The following is a 15,756-nucleotide window of genomic DNA, read 5'->3' as shown; positions in this document are numbered from 1 at the left end:
GCAGAGAGATCTAGGTGTACACAGAAAACTAGCATGCAGGTACAGCAGATAATACAATAATAAAAACACAAATGGAATTTGGCTTTTATAGCTATAGGAATAGAATATAATGGTAAGGAAGTATTGTTGCAACTATGCAAGGTAATGGTGAGACCGCACCTGGAGTATTGTGCACAGTTTTAGTCCCCTTATTTGAGGAACGATGAGCTGGCATTAGAGGCAGTTCACAGGGGATTCACTACATCGATCCCAGAACTGAGGGGTTTGTTGTATGAAAAGAACTTGAACAGTTTAGGTCTATACTCTCTGGAATTTACAAGAATGAACGCAGATTAAATTGAGATATTCAAGATGATTAAAGGTATGGATAAAATAAACATGAAGCAGATGCTTCCTCTTGTGGGGCATTCTAGGATGAGAGGTCATAGCCTTAGGTTAAGGGGTAGCAAATTTAAAATAGTGTGTTGAGGAGAAACTATTTTTCCCAAAGGATTGTGAATCTGTGGAATTTTCTTCCACAAAGTGCAGTGGATGCTGGGACAATGAGTAAATTTAAGGGGGCATTAGACAGATTTTTAATTGGTAATGGATTGGAGGGACATGGAGAGAAGGCAGAAAAATAGAGATGTGGAGCATATCGGCCATGATCGAATTAGGCTGAAGAGCCTAATTCTGCTCCTATAGCTTATGAACTTATGACTAGACATCCTAAATTAACCTAGTTGCGTTTGCCAGCATTTGTCCCCCTTTCCGATTCATCTATCATACAGATGCCTTTTAAATGCTGTAATTGTACCAGCCTTCACCACTTCCTCTGGCAGCTCATTCTTTACACACATCACCCTCTGCATGAAAACATTGCCCCTTGGGTCCCTTTTATATCTTTCCCCTCTCACCTTAAACCTGTGGCTGCTAGTTTTGGACTCCCCTACCCTGGAAAAAAAGATGTCATGCTTTTACAAACCTCTAAGGTCATCCATCAGCCTCTGATGCTCCAGGGAAAGTAGCCCCATCCTATTCAGCCTCTCCCTATTTCTCAAACTCTCCAACCACAGCAATATCCTTGTAAATGCTTTCTGCTCCCTTTCAAGTTTAATAACATCTTTCTTGTAACAGGGAGACCAGAACTGAACACAGTATTCCTAAAGTGGCCTAACCAAAGCCCTGTACAGCGGCAACATGACACCCCAACTCCAATACTCAATGCATTGAATAATAAAGGCCAGTGTACCAAATGCTTTCTTCACTACCCGGTCTACCTGTGACTCCAACTTCAAGGAACTATGAACCTGTACCCCAAGGTCTCTTTGTTTGATAATAATCCCCAGGACCCTTCCATTAAGTGTATAAGTCCTGCCATGATTTGCCTTACCAAAATATAATAACTCACATTCATCTAAATTAAACTCCCATCTGCCATTTCTCGACCCAAGGTGCTCTAAGATAACCTCCTTCACTGTCCACTGTACCATCCATTTTGTTGTCAGAGTCATAGAAATGTATAGCATAGAAACAGACCCTTCAGTCCAACTCATCCATCTGCAAACTTACTAACCATACCTCCTGTATTCACATCCAAATCATTTATGTAAATGACAAAAAGCAGTGGACCCAGCACCAAGCCTTGTGGCACACCACTGGTCACAGGCTCCAATCTGACAAATCATCCTCTGTCTCTTACTTCCAAGACAATTTTGTATCTAAATGGTTAGCTCTCCCTGGATTCCATGTGATCTAACCTTGCTAACCAGGTCTGCCATGCAGAACCTTGTCAAACACCTTGCTGAAGTCCATATAGTCAGCATCCATTGCTCTGCCTTCATCAATCTTCTTTATTACTTCTTCAAAAATCTCAATCAAGTCAGTGAGATACTATTTCCCATGCACAAAAACCAGGTTGATGATACCTCATCAATCCTTGCCTTTCCAAATACGTGTGGATCCTGTCCAAGAACATACCCACCACTGATGTCAGGCTCACCAATCTTCAGTTCCCTGGCTTTTCCTTACTACTTTCTTAAATAATGACACCACATTAGCCACCTTCCAATCCTCAAGCTCCTCACCCGTGGCTATTAATGATGCAAATAACTCAAAGAAAGGCCCAAAAGTCACTTTCCTCGCTTCGCACAATATTCTGGGATACACCTGATCAGGTCCTGGGGATTTATCCATCTTTATGCATTTCACAATGTCCAGCACTTTGTCCTCTGTATTATGGACACTTTTCAATATACTGCAGTTTATTTCTCCAAATCCTGCATATTCTTCTCCCCAGTAAATACTGACAAGAAATACTCATTTAGTATCTCACCCATTTCCTGTGATTCCAGAAATAGATGACCATGTTGATCTTTGAGAGGATTAGTGGTACTGGAAGAGCACAGCAGTTCAGGCAGCATCCAAAGTGCAGCGAAATCTTTGAGAGGCCCTATTCTCACCGTAGTTACTCTTTATATTTATAGAATCTCTTTGGATTCTCCTCAAAATTATTTTCTGAAGCCATCTCATGTTCCCTTTTTGCCCTCCTGATTTCTCTCTTGAGTATCCTTCCACTGCCCTTATACTCATTGAGGGATTCACTTGATCCCAGCTGTCTATACCTGGCATTAGCCTCCTTTTTGACCGGAGCCTCAATTTCTCTAGTCATCCAGCATTCCCTACATCTGCCAGCCTTGGATTTTAAGTTCTTAACTAATACCATCAAAATTGGCCTTACTCCAATTTAGAACTTTTAACTTTTAGATCAGGTCTATCCTTTTCCATTACTATTTTAAAAACTAATGGAATTATGATCACTGGCCCAAACAGTGCTCCCCCACCGACACCTCAGCCACTTGACCTGTCTTATTTCCCAAGAGAAGGTTAAGTTTTGCTCCTTCTCTAGTAGTTTCATCCATATGCTGAATAAGAAACCTTTCTTGTACACACTTAACAAATTTCTCTCCACCCAAGCCTTTAACACAGTGGCAGTCCCAGTCTATTTTTGGAAAATTAAAATCCCCTCCCATTACAACCCTTTCATTCTTACCCATGTCTGAGATGTTTCAAATTTGCTTCTCACTTTCCTAAGGGTCTTATAGTATAATCCCAATAAGGTGATTATCCCTTTCTTAGTTATTTGTTCCATCCAAATCACTTCACTGGACGTAATTCCAGGAATATCATCCCTACTTACAGCTGTAATGTTACCCGTAGCCAAAAACACCACTCTCTCTCCTCTCTCGTCCCCCTTACTATAGAATCAATACCCTGGAACATTAAACAACCAGTTTTCTGCCTTGCTCCTGTCTGCCTTGACTATATTACTTGCTCCTCTTCTCAACTGTACCAGTCTCTACCACTCTCTGTGCCCCCAACACCCCCATTAGTTTAAAGCCTCCTGAGTATCACTAGCAAATCTCCCTGCAGGACTCTTGTTCTCTTCAAATTTAGGCGCAAACCATCCCCCTCATAATATGTCACTTCTACCCCAGAAGAGATTCCAATGATCCAAAAATGTGAATCCCTGCCCTCTGCACCAGCTCCTCAGCCATGCATTAATCTGCTATGTCCTCCTATTCCTACTCTCACTAGCACATGGCTTTGGAAGTAATTCAGACATTACTACTCTTAAGGACCTAATTTTTAACATCTGCCTGATTTCCTATTTCTCTCTTCAGAACCTTGTCCACTTCATATGTCATTGGTACCAATGTGTGCAATGATCTCATGTTGGTCACTCTCCCCTTTTGAGAATATGCTGCACCCTCTCTGAGACATCCTTGACCCTGGCATGAGGGAAGCTTTCAGCGTCCGCAGAAATGTCTGTCTGTACCTTTGACTAGAGAGTGCCCTCTTATAATTGATCACTTGGAATCTCGTTACTTGAGCCAATCTCAGTACCAGAAACCTGGCTGTCAGTGCTACATTCCCCTGAGAGTCCATCACTCCTATATTTTCCAAAACTGCATACTTGTTTGAAGACTCCTGCACTACTTGCTTCCCTCTCCTACCTTTTCTTGAGGTAACCCATTAACTTAATCTGCGGTTTTTCTACTTTCCGGAAACTGCCATCCAACACACTCTGTGATTCCTGTAAATTCCTCATTGTCTTTAACTGCCATTCCAACTGATCTATGTGATCTGATAGAATTTGCAACCAAACACACTTCGTGCAGACACAATCAACAGGAACATTGAAATTCTCCCTCGTTGACAGGAAGAGCACATCACTCTATCAAAGGCCATCTCTGCACCTTAATCTGCAGACCCAGAAAATATCACAGTCTTACTGCTCTAAGAACACTGTTCGAGGATATGGGTCATTCTGCTACAACATACGTTTCATCAGCACAAATTTGCTATAACATGATTGACAAATTGTGGACTTTGTTTGGATAACGCAAACACTCTATTGAACGAGTGTAGCGATTTTCTATTATCGATCTTCTACAGTGTGATTTTCTATCGTGGTTTTCCATAGTGCAATTTTCTATAGTGCAAGGTTGTAAAGGAACATAACTATTGCATTATAGTAGAACAATCTGTAACTTAATACCTATATTTTATATTTATATGGAACAGATCTCATTAAGACATAAAAAAAACCCTCACCCTACTCACAACGGTAGATTTACAAGAAAAATATCAAGATGTATACATTTTATGAAGTCATAAAAATAAACATTTAGCTGATTATTGAATCACTACTCACTCCCAGCTGTGAATCGTTTCAATATTGTGGTCTCTCCAAGGTCAGCTGTGAAATTTGATTTTCGTTGTTTTTCTTGGACCTAATTCTGATTGCTAGAGATACTTGTACTTTCACAATCAGTCAGCTGTGAAAGTTCATTGCTAGGTTTTTTTTGATGAACTCTGGAGCTGTTCTTGGACCTCTGTCTCGACATATTACAAGGCAGTGAGTGAGTAGACTAGAGTGAATTATGAAAGGTTACTTTTGCAAATGTTAAAGATTTAGTATTGATACCGAAGATGACTAAGGATTCAAAGCTGAAAGTGCCTTTGTACTACCTTACCTTCACTGGTTTGAATCTTTTGTGGCAGTTTTTGTAGTGCCAAGGTGAAACTTGGTACAAATCCCTTAGGGTGTCCTTATGTGCTACCATTGCCAAATTTCTGCCTAATTACCTGAGGGTAGTATTGGGGTTGCCATTAACCAGAGTTTATTAACATCAGCCATATCAAAGTGTTCATTACAAAAGCAAGACTAATGGATTTGAGGGATCAAAAATTGAGCTTCTGATCTCTCAAATCCTCCTAAATATCTGCATGGCGTAAATCAGGAGTGTGATAGAATACTTGCAACTAATCTGAATGCACCTGCAACAACACTCAGAAACTGAACACTATGTGTGACAAAATAGATTACTTGACTGGCACTCAATTTGATTTAATGGCCATCCTGTCTAGCAATATGTGGCAGTATGCACCATCTACAGATTGCACTGCCAGGTTTACTCAATCTGCACATCCTAGATCATCATGACCTCTACCAGTATGAAGAAGAACAGCAGCCATCCTAGGAGTAACATCGCCTTCAAATCACTTTTGTTACCCTCCCATCAGCATGCATCATTCGTCCTTAGATTGGATCAAAATCCTGGAATTTCCTATCTAATGCTATTGTAGACACACAATCACCATAAACACTGATTTAGAAATAGAAGCAAGAGTCAAAGGAAGTATCTTTGTGTTTAAAGGTTGAAAATACAAACTGTGTATTGTGAAATATTTTTTACACTGGCTTCTATTGCATGACTGAATTGGACTGCTGATGTAATCACTGAGTAACTATATACATTGTTCTCATTCTCTGTTTTTAAATTGACTTACTTTAAAACTGATCATAAAGGTCAATTTACTGAACTTATAATGTATGCTCATGACACAGGGATATTCCTGCTTCTCGTGAAACCGGCTCAGAAAGTAGTTTTGAAGAGTGTGGTGCTGGAAAAGCACGGCTGGTCAGGCAGCATCCGAGGAGCAGGAGAGTTTAGCATTTAACTCTTCTATTCATCTCTCAGTCCCCTCAGGCCACCCCCACATTCCTGATGAAGCGTGGGTGTGGGGCTGTGGGGAAGGTAGCTGGAAATGCGATAGATGGCTAAGATGGGGTGAAGGTGATAGGTCAGAGATGAGGGTGAAGTGGGTAGGTGAAAAGGAAGATGGACAGGGTAGGACAGTTCAAGAAGGCAGTGCTGAGTTGGAAAGTTTGATCTAGGATCAGGTGGGGGGGGAGGGAAATGAGGAAACTGGTGCAATTGACATTGATCCCATGTGGTTGGAGGGTCCCAAGGTGGAAGATGAGGCATTCTTCCTCCATGAGTCAAGTGGCTAGAATTTTGGTGGTGGGGGAGGCCCAGGACTTGCATGTCCTTGGCGGAGAGGATGGGGAGTTAAAGTATTTGGCCATGGGGCAGTGAGGTTGCTTAGTGCATGTGTCGCAGAGATGTTCTCTGAAATGTCCTGTCTCCCCAGTGTAGAGGAGACTACATCAAGAACAATGGACACAGTAAATGACGTGTGTGGAAGGACAGGTAAATCTATGTCAGATGTGAAAGAATCCTTTGGGGCCTTGGACTGAAGTGGGGTGGGAGGTGTGAGTGCAGGTTTTACACTTCTTGCAGTGGCAGGGGAAGGTTCGGGGAGTGGAGGGTGGGTTATTGGTGGGCATGGACTTAATAAGGAAATCGCTGAGGGAATGATCTCTCTGGAATTAAGTTAGGGCTGGGGAAGGAAATATATCCCTGGTGGTGGGATATGTTTGTAGGTAGAGGAAATGGCGGAGGATGATACGTTGTATCCAGAGGTTGGTGGGGTGGAAGGTGAGGACCGGGGGAAGGTTCTGTCCTTGTTGCAATTGAAGGGGTGGGGTTCAAGGGTGGAGGTGTGAGAAGTAGAGGAGATGTGCTGGAGAGCATCAGCCATGTGGGAGGGGAAATTGCAGTCTTTGAAGAAGGAGGTCATCTGGGATGTTCTATGGTGGAATTAGTCCTCCTGGGAGCAGATGTGGCAGAGGCGGAGTAATTGGGAATAAGGGATAGTATTTTTACAGGAGGCAGGTTGGGAGGAGCTCTAGTCCTGGAAGCTGTGGGAATCAGTGGGTGTAAATAGAAGTCTGTGTTGAGCCGGTTGCTGGAAATGGAAATGGAGAGATACAGAAAGGGGAGGGAGGTGTCCAAGATGGTCCAGGTCTCGATGTGGTCTCCTCTGCACTAAGGATACAGGATACCAACTTGTGAAATGTTTCGGAGAACATCTCTGGGACTCACACACTAAGCAACCCCACTGCCCTTTGGCCGAACACTTTAACTCCCCTCCCCTCCCACTCCGCCAAGGAGATGCAAGTCCTGGGCCTCCTCCATTGCCAAACTCTAGCCACCCGATGCCTGGAGGAAGAATGCCACATCTTCTGCCTTGGGACCCTCCAACCACATAGGATCAATGTGGATTTCACCAGTTTCCTAATTTCCCCTCCCCCACCTTATCCCAGATCCAACCTTCCAACTCAGCACCAACATCTTGCAATGTCCAACCTGTCCATCTTCCCTCCCACCTATCTGCTCCACCTTCCTCTCCACCAATCACCTTCACCTCACCCTAATCTACCTGTCGCATTCCAAGCTACCTTCTCCCCAGTCCCGCCACTCCCTCCCGTTTATCTCTCAGATTCCTTGGGACACCCCCCTCATTCCTGGTGAAGAGCATATGCTTGAAACGTCGACTCTCCTGCTTTTCGGATGCTGTCTGACTAGCTGTGCTTTTCTAGCATCACACTTCTTCAACTCTCATCTCCAGCATCTGCAGTCCTGACTGTCTCCTCAGAAAGTAGTATTGCAGTGTTACACAAAATATGACTTTTGTAAAATAGATATAAATATGTAGTAACATTAATTTTTTTATTGTTTTCAGACTCAGGGGGCAGGATCCCCTCGCTCTTCACCAAGTCACACAATTAGCCGGTCTGTTCCTATACCAATGCCTATCAGATCAACCTCTGCCTGCTCAACTCCAACCCATACACCTCAGGATTCACTGACAGGGGTTGGAGGAGATGTACAGGAAGCATTTGCACAAAGTGAGTCATTCTCAGAAGTAATGTTAAGAAAAGTACATATCAGAGAGAATTTGGTTCTTTTGCATCTGTTCAGAAAGTTGCAATGCATGGGGTGATCAATTTCCTGGTTCACTTTTCTGCATCTCAATACAGTTCCTTCTTTCCCAGATCAGAAGTACACCAGTGTCAAATTAACATCTAACAACTTCCATGTGGCTCCAGAGCCGTTCTGAACCAAATGTTAGGTGGTCTCTGTATGCTAATTGGACATCTAAAGCCTACTTAGAACTTTGCCATATCCCACAAAAACTAACCAGAGAAATTTGAGAAATGATTTCTTCTTTCTCACTAATAACAGCGAGACAAGTTGTTCTTACAGGGACCAAAAAGGTAATAAGAGAAGGAGTTAAGTTTCTCTTTTATGACCTGCTTTAATGTGGAGCCAGGGGTTTCTCTTGGCTTTACAGCTAATCAACTCAAGGGCAGCTCTAATTACACTCAAAAAATACAATGCCAACCACTACTTTAAATATTCGCTCCCTCCAATATTGATGCACAGTAGTTGCAATTTTGTTTCATCTACAAATTCACCATGCACCTTCAGTAGTACATTCCAAACCCTTGTCCCCTACCAACTAAAAGAGTGGTTAGCACTGCTGTCTCACAGCCCAGAGACCCTGGTTCAATACCAGCCTCAGGCGACTGCCTGTGTGGAGTTTGCACATTCTCCCTGTGTCTGCGTGGGTTTCTTCTGGGTGCTCCGATTTCTTCCCACAGACAAAGATGTGCAGGTTAGGTGAATTGGCTGTGCTAAATTGTCCATAGTGTTCAGGGATGTGTAGGTTAGATGCATTAGTCAGGGGTAAATATAGGATAGGGACATTGGGTCTGGGTGGGTTACTCTTCGGAGGGTCAGTGTGGACTTTTTGGGACAAAGGACCTGTTTCCACACTGTAAGGATTCTATGGAAACAAGAAAACACATGGAAACATGACCACATACAAGTTGCCTTCCAAGATATGTAGCATCCTGACAGTTACATTGCCATTTCTTCATTTTTGCTGGGTTAAAGTCCAGGAATTCCCTCCCTAACAGCATTGTGGTGTACCAACACCAAATGGATGGCAGCTGTCAAGAAGGTTGTTAACCTTCACCTTGAGAACAATTAGGGTTAGGCCACAAATTCTGGACTTGCCAGTGACACTCACTTCTCGTCAACAAACTTCTTAAAAATGTTGCTTCCCAACACCACCAGCCCCACTTTGTCCAAGGACATGAATGTTCCATTGGTTCAGTTGCATTCTTAAGAAGCAGCATGGTTGAGGATAAACAACCAAAGGTAGAAATCCATGGATGACTGAAGGTTGAAATGAGGCAGGAAAAGGTGAGATACAATTGTAAAGTTAATAATACAGTGGAGTATCAAGCCAAATACATAAATTTCAGAATAGAAGTGACAACAGGAAGTAAAGGGCAAATGCAGAATGTGAATGGATTTTCATCTGATACATTTTCAATAAAAGTCATGGTATTTTATAAACGTGTAAATGGAAAAACGAGAGTCAAAGGTATGGTTGAGCGAATTACTGGTCTAGAGGGAGATCTTCCTGCAGAGACTAAAGACATGGCTGGGATACTAAGTGTGTATTTTCAGTAGAGGAAAGGATCATGCTAATGTTACAATAAAGGAGGAGGCAGTCGTGATATTGGATAAAATAGAAATAGATAGAGAGAAAGGACACAGAAGGTTGGCAATCCTCAAACTGTAAATGTATCTCAGTCAGGATAGGATACATTGTATGTTACTAAAAAAAAGGTGGAAATTGCTGAGGCCCTACTCATATCTTTCAATTATGCCATGATAATGGAGTTGATGCCAGAGGATTGGAGGATTACAATTTTTACAGCTGTGTTTTTAAGAAGTCTGAAGGAGAAAATCCTAAATTATAATTCGGTCAAAATAATGTAAATAGAAGGGAACATGTCAGACACATAATTAAGAACAACGTTAATTGACATTTGAAAATCATCTCAGATATGTTCATGGAAAAATGTGTTTGTTTGACTTGAAAAAGCTTTTTGATAGTAACCAAGAGGGATATAGAGTTAGAGATGTAGAGCATAGAAACAGACCATTCGGTCCAACTCATCCAGATATCCTAACCTAATCTAGTCCCATTGGCCAGCACTTGGCCCCAGTCCTTCAAAACCCTTCCCATTCATATACCCATCCAGATGCCTTTTAAATGTTGTAATTGTACCAGCCTCCACGACTTCCTCATGCAGCTCATTACATACACACACCACCCACTGCATGAAAAAGTTGCCCCTTAGGTCCCTTTTATATCTTTCCCCTCTCACACTAAATTTATACCCTCTAGTTTGGACCCCACCCCCCTCCCGCCACAGGAAAAGGCTTTGCCTATTTATCCTATCCATGCCCCTCACAATTTTTAAACCTCTCAGCCTCTGACGCTTCAGGGAAAACAGCCCCAGCATATTCAGTGTCTCCTGAGGTCAAACCATCCAACCCTGGTAAAATCCTTGTAAATCTTTTCTGAACCCTTTCAAGTTTCACAACATCCTTTTGATAGGAAGACCAGAATTGCACTCAATATTCCAAAAGTTGCCTAACAAAAAGTACCCTGACTGTACAGCCGCAACATGACCTCCCAACTCCTATACTCCGTGCTCTGACCAATAAAGGAAAGCATACCAAATGCATTCTTCACTATCCTACCTATGTGTGACTACATTCAAGGAACAATGAACCTGCACTCCAATGTCTCCTTGTTCAGCAACACTCCCCAGGACCTTACCATTAATTGTATAAGTCCTGCCATGATTTGCTTTTCCAAAATGCACTACCTTGCATTAATTCATGTTATGCAAATAGACTTTGAATAGATACATGTTTTACAAGTCAGATAAATAGATCTGTTAGAGATAATTAGGCCCATTGGATTGAATGAACAATGGCAACTTAGGATGCAGATTTTGCTAAGGAATGAAAAATAGACTGTAGTGATGAATGATCATTTCTCTAACTCGAGGGATATACAGAGATGTTTTCCAGCGGTTAACATTAGAACCACTGTTCTTTTTAATACATATTAATAAAAATAGAATGGCATGATGGCTCAGTAGTTAGCACTTCTGCCTCACAGCGACAGAGCCCAAGGTTTGATTCCAGCCTTGACTGACTCTGTGTGGAGTTTGCCCATCTCCCCATTGCTACATCAGTTTTCTCCTGATATTTCAGTTTCCTCCACAGTCCAAAGATTATGTCAGGTACAGATTAGATGAATTGGCTATGCTAAATTAGCTGGAGTGTTGGGGTTGTGCAGGCCATGTAGATTAGCCACGATAAATGTGGGGTTACAGGGATAAGGTAGAGGGAGGGGTTTGGGTGGGATGCTGTTTGGAAGGTCAGTGCAGACTCAATGAGCTGAATGGTTTCCACCTACACTGTCGAGTTTTTACGATTTAAGTTCCTCATCTGAACTTTTTGTAAAAGACCGTGTCCTCTGCTGAACAAGCACGCACTATCTTTTCACCCTACCCTGACTGTAGCCCAATCATGCCTGGTGTTTTAACATGTGAAGATGCTGCCTTTCAATGTATATACAGTGCTAGTATTGAAATTGGTGGCTGTGAAATAAAGACCTGCAGTTATATAGTGCCCTTCATGACCTTGATATTCCAAAGTGCTTTACAAGCAATGAAATACTTTTGAATTATAGTCACTAATATGCACACAGTCAGCTCCCACAAATAGCAATGTGATCATGAGAAGATAGTTTATTATTGCAAAGTTGATTGAGGACTAAATAGTATAAATAATATGAGAGATATTAAAGTATCGTCAAGGAATCTTTTATAGGCATCTGATAGGGCAAATTATGTTGGGGTTTCTTTGGTACATTCTTCCTCTGTCATTTCTTGCTTCTGCATCACTGGCTATGAAGCTGCCATTATCCATTTTCAGCCACAGCCATTCCAATGATAGCAGGCACCATCTGTTCCATGGGGTTCAGAACATGTACCCCTACCTGTCTATGCCAGTTAGTAGTGCTTTCTCAGGTTTTGTGCCACTTTGTTCTACGAGAGAGAGAGAGACGTGTGTCAGCATGTGTTGTCAAATGTGTTTAGGTGATAGGACTATCTTGGTGGTGTAATGTCAGTAAACTATGAAATGTTGGTGTGAGATTTGCAGTAAGGTGAGGTATGAGAGTGAGGTGAAGCTATAAATGTGTGACAAAAACAGAAATTGCTGGAAAAGCTCAGCAGGCCTGGCAGCATTTGTAGAGAGAAATCAGAGTTAACATTTCAGGTCCAGTGATCATTCCTCTCAACTGATGGAGCTAGGAAAATTTCAGTTTATATACAGAAAATAGGGTGAGAGGAGGGTCTGAGGAGAAAACAATAAATGAAAATAGAGCCCAAAGAGACAGAAGAATAGTTGAACAAAGGAGTGGATAATGATCTGACTAGGAGAGTGAATAGCTGTAAAATAGCTGGTGTAAGTCATATTTAATAGAGATTGTTAGCATCTAAAGGTGATCAAACAGATGTGAAGATACAATACAGACTGCTAGCATTGATCTGGCCTTGCCTGTTCAAACTTTCTTTGGAGTGCTCATTAGCTCCTGCCTGCCTCTGGCACCAAGATCTCCAATCTTGCATCTGAGATCCTTGGATCATTTCTCTGCTATGTTGTACAATTAATTGTTATTGCTCCCTGCACCAACTCCAATTTTACCCTCCACACTTGTCCAATAGCAGAAGGAGTGGTGACCTGAAGGCACTCAAAGTGATTGGCAAAAAAAAAGAGATATGAGGTGACGATGCTTTGTTTTGTTGAACGGTGTGATTTTGAATATGGAATGCAATGTTTGAAGGGGTGTTGAAATGGATTCAGTGATAGCATTCAAAAGAGAATTACATAAATACCTGAACGGCAAACATTTTTACGGTGATGGATAAAGGACAGGGGAGTAGAATGAATTGCGGAGCTCCTCATTTTGTACCAAAAATTCAATGAATTAATGTTTTAGCAGAAATGTTTATGTTAAGAAGGCAAATATAACAGTATGAAAGATACAGAAATTGATTTGCATGACATTATCCTTGTGTTGACTTGTATCTTTTTTCAAAAAGCTAACTATGTTAACTTTGTAGGCTCCAGGAGAAATTTGAGAAATGACCTGCTGGTGGCAGCAGATTCCATTACAAACACAATGTCATCTTTGGTAAAAGAGTTGAATTCAGGTAAGTAATTGTAATTTATATCTGTCTTCATATTATTCTCATAGATTATTTTCATGATTAGCCTTGAAGTTTTTTTATGATCAATTTTCCAAATTCCAAGTGCAGATTTTTTAAATGATTTCAATACCTGTCCTGGATCCTTAAAATGTCTCTGCTTGTCTGCTAGAATCATAGAGATATACAGGACGGAAACAGACCCTTCAATCCAAGTTGTCCATGCCGACCAGATATCCCAACCCAATCTAGTCCCACCTGCCAGCATTCTTCCCAATAATTTTGCACATTGATAATACTCTATTCTGCCATTCACTACATCCTAATTCTTGATTATATTCACCTGGGCCCACTATCACTCTACCAACTCATTTTATGATCGGACATTTATTATCAGTTAAAAACAAATTACTGCTAATGCAGGAGACCTGAAATAAAAATAAAGTGTTGCAGATACCCAACAGGTCTGATACTATCTGTGGACAGAGAAGCAGTTAACACAGAATCCAATGTGACTGCTCCTTAGAACTATACTTTTCCAGTTATCTGCTGTCTGCAGTTAACTATATCTCCTTGCTTAATATCAATTTGTAATAACTAGTCACTTTAAAGATGCAGAGTTGAAAAATGTGATGCTGGAAAAACACAGCAGGCCAGACAGCATCCAAGGAGCAGAAGAATCGAAGTTTCAGGCATTAGTCCTTCTTCAGGAAATTTAAAGATGAAGCCTACCATTGATCCCTGAGTACAGGCCACTTGCACTATCCATTTGGAATGGGGTCGACTGATCACCCATAGATTTGCTAAATAATTTTTTCCCATCTATTTCCAACAATTCCTTTTATTTCTTCAAAGTTATTCTTAGTTAAATCCAAAAAGGAGACTTGCAGCTTTGATTGCTGGTCTGATTGTATCTTTGTTCGCATGATTGTCATTATGGTGAATGTACTGTCTTAGTGGTTAGTCTCCAGTTTGTTAATTATAAGTAATTCAGGTATTGCCAGGTTTTTTGTAAAATTGACAAAATATTGCTGTGGAAAATTGGAATGCATTGAATAAATTGGTTCCTGTATGTGTTCCTACTTTTCACCTAGTAGAACATAGAACAGTATAGGCCCTTCAGTCCACAGTGTTGTGCCAAGCTTTTATCTTAATCTAAGATCAACCTAACATACACACCTTTTTAATTTTCTGCCATCCATGTGCTTGTCCAGCAGTTGCTTAAATGTCCTTAATGTCTCCGACTCTATTACCACCACTGGGAGTACATTTCTCGCACCCATTCTCTGCATAAAGAACCTACCTCTGACACCTCTCCTATACATTCCTCCAATCACCTTAAAATTATGACCCTCTGTGACAGCCATTTCTGCCCTAGTCCTCACCTTCCTCCCCACCAACCTCTGGATACATCGCATCATCCTCTGCTATTTCTGTCACCTACAAACAGACTCCACCACCAAGGATATTTTCCCTCCTTACCCCTATCTGCATTCCAGAGAGACCATTCTCTCTGTGACTCCCTTGTTAGGTCCACGCCCCCCACCAACCCACCTTCCACTCCTGGCACCTTGCCTGCCACCACAAGAAGTGGAAAGCCCACACCTCCCCCCTCACTTCCATCCAAGGCCCCAAAGGATCCTTCCACATCTGACACACCTGTGCTTCCACACACACCTTCTACTGTGTCCATTGCTCTTGATGTGGTCTCCTGTACACTGGGGAGACAGGATACCAACTTGCAGAATATTTCAGAGAACATCTCTGGGACACACTCGCTAAACAACCATGTGATGAACACTTTAACTCCCCCTCTCACACCATCAAGGACATGCAGGTCCTGGGATTCCTCCACCGCCCAACTCTATGCACCCGACGTCTAGAGGAAGAATGCCTCATCTTCTGCCTTGGGACCTTCAACCACACAAAATCAATGTATATTTCACCAGTTTCCTCATTTCCCCTGCCCCCACCTAATCCCAGATCCAACCTTCCAACTCAGCACCATGCTCTTGAACTTCCATCTTCCTTCCCATCTATCCGCTCCGCCCTCCTCTCCGCCCTTAATCTCCATCTTCACCTACCTATCGCATTCCCAGCTACCTTCCCCTCAGCCCCCCCTCCCTCCCATTAATCTCACAGTCCCCTTGGGCCACCCCCTTATTCCTGATGAAGAGTTTATGTTTGAAACGTCGACTCTTCTGCTGTTCAGATGCTACTGACTGGCTGTGCTTTTCCAGCACCACACTCTTCTACTCTGATCTCCAGCATCTGATGTCCTCACTTTCTCCTGCCAACTTGGGTGGCAACTTTAAGGGATCTATGTAAGTAGCCCCAAGATTCTGCTGTTCCTCCACACTGCCAAGAACCCTGTCTTTAAACCTGTATTCAGCATTCAAATTCGACCTTCCAAAATGAATCACGTCGTATTT

General features: G+C 42.0%; 1 protein-coding gene across 15 annotated transcripts in view; it reads left to right on the top strand.

Annotated features, from left to right (window-relative positions):
* The window catches only part of dtna (dystrobrevin, alpha), a 201,165-nt gene that overhangs the window by 166,945 nt on the left and 18,464 nt on the right, over positions 1–15,756 (top strand). For all 15 annotated transcript variants that reach the window (XM_060823522.1, XM_060823546.1, XM_060823517.1 and 12 more), the window contains 2 exons: positions 7,915–8,080; positions 13,241–13,330. In XM_060823522.1, coding sequence (XP_060679505.1) covers positions 7,915–8,080; positions 13,241–13,330 — 256 coding nt within the window. The remainder of the gene's footprint in view (positions 1–7,914; positions 8,081–13,240; positions 13,331–15,756) is intronic.

Source organism: Hemiscyllium ocellatum, chromosome 4, assembly GCF_020745735.1.
Source record: "Hemiscyllium ocellatum isolate sHemOce1 chromosome 4, sHemOce1.pat.X.cur, whole genome shotgun sequence".
Lineage (NCBI taxonomy): Eukaryota > Metazoa > Chordata > Chondrichthyes > Orectolobiformes > Hemiscylliidae > Hemiscyllium > Hemiscyllium ocellatum.
Note: the sequence above shows the minus strand (reverse complement) of the source record. Positions and strands in the feature narration are given on the sequence as shown.